The sequence below is a fragment of the Monopterus albus genome, unplaced genomic scaffold, assembly GCF_001952655.1.
Source record: "Monopterus albus unplaced genomic scaffold, M_albus_1.0 scaffold31.1, whole genome shotgun sequence".
NCBI classification, from domain to species: Eukaryota; Metazoa; Chordata; class Actinopteri; order Synbranchiformes; family Synbranchidae; genus Monopterus; species Monopterus albus.
Genome location: NW_018127911.1, coordinates 4,101,597 through 4,103,068, shown reverse-complemented (window position 1 = coordinate 4,103,068; position 1,472 = coordinate 4,101,597). Strand labels below are relative to the sequence as shown.

The window sequence follows — 1,472 nt, the reverse complement described above, 5'->3', positions numbered from 1 at the left end:
AAATCAAAGTGGGCTCTACTGCAAGAAGTAGAAAAGGCATAATAATGTAGCAGATGACCAGCTGAGTGGCTGCCCAGGTCAGGATGTCATAACCCAGCTTCAAGCCTCTGGAACCCAGGAAGTAGTGGCGAACAGACCTCCGTATCTGGTGGAGAGACGCAGATGAACAGAGAGGGATAAAAACTGGTTTCACACCTGTGGAAGAAGAAGTGTACTGAAGCTGCCGTCTGCTGTTGACATCATTTCAGCTAACCCAGTGAAGCTACATAAGCAAGAACTGTTTAACTTTCCTTCATCCATTTATCCTCATATTGTGTGAATTAAAACTACAGATACTACATTTATTTATGTTATATTCCGCTGTGGAATAACATCTGCTTTGATCCACAGGTCAGCGGGATACTCTTGTTGGTTCCCGTCTGAAAACTCAGGTGAAGCTGCTCAACCAGCCTGGAAAGGTTGGACATTTAATACAGCTGTCAAAATTGTAAAATTACAATGGGAAAAAAAAAACGGACTTTTCCATTTGGTGTTGGCTCTGCACTGGAGCATTTATTAGTACTCACTGCTCGTGCTGCTATGGTGATAGGGATCGTAGTGATGGCGCTAATATAGTACCCTGGATAAACTCCATGCCACAAGGCAGACAGGATAAAGGTCAAAGGCACCTTGTACCTGGGGACTCTGTCATAACACACCCTGAGGAGATGAGAGGAATCAAATGTATTCAAGTTTGTGAAATGGAAAGCTGATCAAATGTTTTCTGACTTAATGAAGTCATTGCAGCACTTACGTTTTGAGCCAGATTCCTGTTCGAATATTCCAGTTGTCTATAAATGTCTTGAAGCTGGTTGCAGCCTGAAAAGAGAGCGATAAATAAGAACAACCACATAACAGTAACTGTGTGCTCAATTAATGTACGCAGGTGACCTTGTGGTATTTAGTCCTAGTTCATCAGGTCTTCAGCAGCTCTTGAATGTGTGTTCTGTATTTGGAGATCTTTATGATGTTAAGTATAATATTGTTAAAAGTGTTATGATATGCCGTTCAAAAGAGGACAGGTCCCTTGTGTTTCCTTTTTTTTAAGCTATCTGGTAATATTTTAACTGTATGTAATGAAGTTAAGTATCTGGGTATGTTATAAATGATTGTTGATTGACCAATGACGGGGATATGTATCGGCAGTGCCATATGTTGTATGTGCAAGCAAAGGTATTAGCACAGAAATTTGGTTCATGCTCGGATGAGGTAAAATTGACTATTTAGAGCACATTGTTCCTCTTTGTACACTGCCCATCTATGGTCTAATTATAAAAAAGGCAGTCTTTGGAAATTGACTGTGGCTTATAATGACGCCTTGAGACTATTACTGAAAAGGCCTAGATGGGTGAGTGCCAGTGAATTGTTTGTGTCACTTCGAGTTAGTACTTTATCAGCTGTTTTAAGAAACCTGATGTATAAATTTATCTGTC

General features: G+C 40.3%; 1 protein-coding gene across 1 annotated transcript in view; it reads right to left on the bottom strand.

Annotated features, from left to right (window-relative positions):
- Positions 1–1,472, bottom strand: part of mboat1 (membrane bound O-acyltransferase domain containing 1) — a 19,941-nt gene that overhangs the window by 1,035 nt on the left and 17,434 nt on the right. Inside the window, exons 10-12 of the mRNA XM_020596873.1 lie at positions 794–858; positions 567–699; positions 6–145 (exon numbers count right to left, since the gene is read on the bottom strand). Coding sequence (XP_020452529.1) covers positions 6–145; positions 567–699; positions 794–858 — 338 coding nt within the window. The remainder of the gene's footprint in view (positions 1–5; positions 146–566; positions 700–793; positions 859–1,472) is intronic.